We start from the raw sequence: 1,588 nt of genomic DNA, 5'->3' as shown, positions 1-1,588 counted from the left end.
CCTTGTTCCGGTCTTGGGTATAGGTAAGGGATGTTACATCTAGTGGTATCAAAGCTACAATTTAGTCGATTCTCAGACTAACATAGCATGTCTCGAGTTTAGCTATACATGCCATTGTACAAGTTATAATAGTGTGATATCTCCTAACCATTTCAATTGTATTTGTATATAGTAATGTCTTCCAATCAAGCCCAAGATGAGTCTGAGGGAGTCGAGAGCCATGCTTCAGCTTCCGTACAGGGAGCTACTTATAGTAGTAGTAGAAGGCCTATGTCTGAGGGTTGGGAAGAGGCGAGAGTTGCCTTTTTCGAGATGATGTATGAGTGGTTTGGGGAATACCTGAGAAACCACCCTGAAATACCACGTCCACCCCCACCTGCTACCCGACCTGATGAGGTACCACGGGTTGTTGAACCGATTAGATTGGGTAAGGCTCCGGTTGACAAACCTAGGAAATATGGGGCTGAAGAGTTTAGGGCCACGATTGATGACGATATAGAATGTGTTGAATTTTACTATTGGAGTTCTCGATGAACTGTCGTATGCTCCTGAGGAAAGCTTGAAATACGTGGTATCGCTATTGAAGGACACTGCATACCACTGGTGGAAGACTATATCCTTGGTGGCACCAAGAGAAAGCATTACATGGGAATTCTTTCAAGTGAAATTTAAAAAGGAGTATGTTAGTCAAAGGTTCTTAGATCAGAAGCGAAAAGAGTTCCTGGAACTCAAACAAGGAAATAGAACCGTGTCAGAATACGAAAGAGAATTCGTAAGACTAAGTCAGTATGCAAAGAAGTGGGTACAAACGGAGGCAGAAATGTGTAAGCACTCCGAAGAAAGTCTGAATAAGGATATTAAACTGTTAATAGGGATCCTTGAGATAAGGGAATTGGCTACATTAGCCGATCTGGCCAAGAAAGTAAAAGAGCTAAATAATGAAATAAAGCAAGCAAAGAGAGAAACTTGAGTTTTGAGTAAGAGATCCACCAGTAAGGTGCACTCGTTCCCCACAAAGAAATTGAAAAGTCATCAAGAATGCTCCACTGCATCAGTGGGATATTCGGGTAGAGCAAGAAGCTCTAAGTGTCACAACCCAAAGTCTTCTTCCCTCATGACTGCTAGTGTGGGAAGTGTGGGAGATCAAAAGCTGAGGTGTAAAAGTTGCAATAAATTCAATTTTGAAGAGTGCCGGACGAGGAGTGGAGCATGCTATAAGTGTGGTTCTCTTGACCACTTTCCTAGAGACTGTCTGAAACGAGCTGATAGAGAGGTTTTGCTATAGCTGAAATCGAGTACTCTCATCTCCCGAGGTAGACCTCCACGACATCTTGGAAGTGCTAGTAGCAGTCGAATTGTTACAAAGGATTCTACTGCAAAATCTGAGGCTCGAGCCCCAGTGAAAACTTATGCTATACGCGCTAGAGAGGAAGCCTTAGCTCTTGATGTCATTTCAGGTACATTTTGTCTCCATAATACTCATGTTATTGCCTTGATTGACTCGGTGTCAACCCATTCATACATTTGCATGAAATTGGTGTTAGCATGAATACGCCTGTGAAACCAAAGGAATTTGTGATCAAGTTGT

At 42.5% G+C, this 1,588-nt stretch overlaps 1 protein-coding gene across 1 annotated transcript; it reads left to right on the top strand.

The window, feature by feature from the left end:
* Window positions 1-270: 270 nt before the first annotated feature.
* On the top strand, window positions 271-970 carry LOC121228058 (uncharacterized). The gene is made up of 2 exons (XM_041111187.1): window positions 271-427; window positions 525-970. The coding sequence occupies exons 1-2, from the start codon at window positions 271-273 to the stop codon at window positions 968-970; spliced, it is 603 nt and encodes a 200-aa protein (XP_040967121.1).
* The last annotated feature ends 618 nt before the right edge of the window (window positions 971-1,588 follow it).

This window comes from Gossypium hirsutum, chromosome A04, assembly GCF_007990345.1.
Source record: "Gossypium hirsutum isolate 1008001.06 chromosome A04, Gossypium_hirsutum_v2.1, whole genome shotgun sequence".
Classification (NCBI taxonomy): Eukaryota; Viridiplantae; Streptophyta; class Magnoliopsida; order Malvales; family Malvaceae; genus Gossypium; species Gossypium hirsutum.
This window is presented reverse-complemented; position numbering and strand designations above follow the sequence as displayed.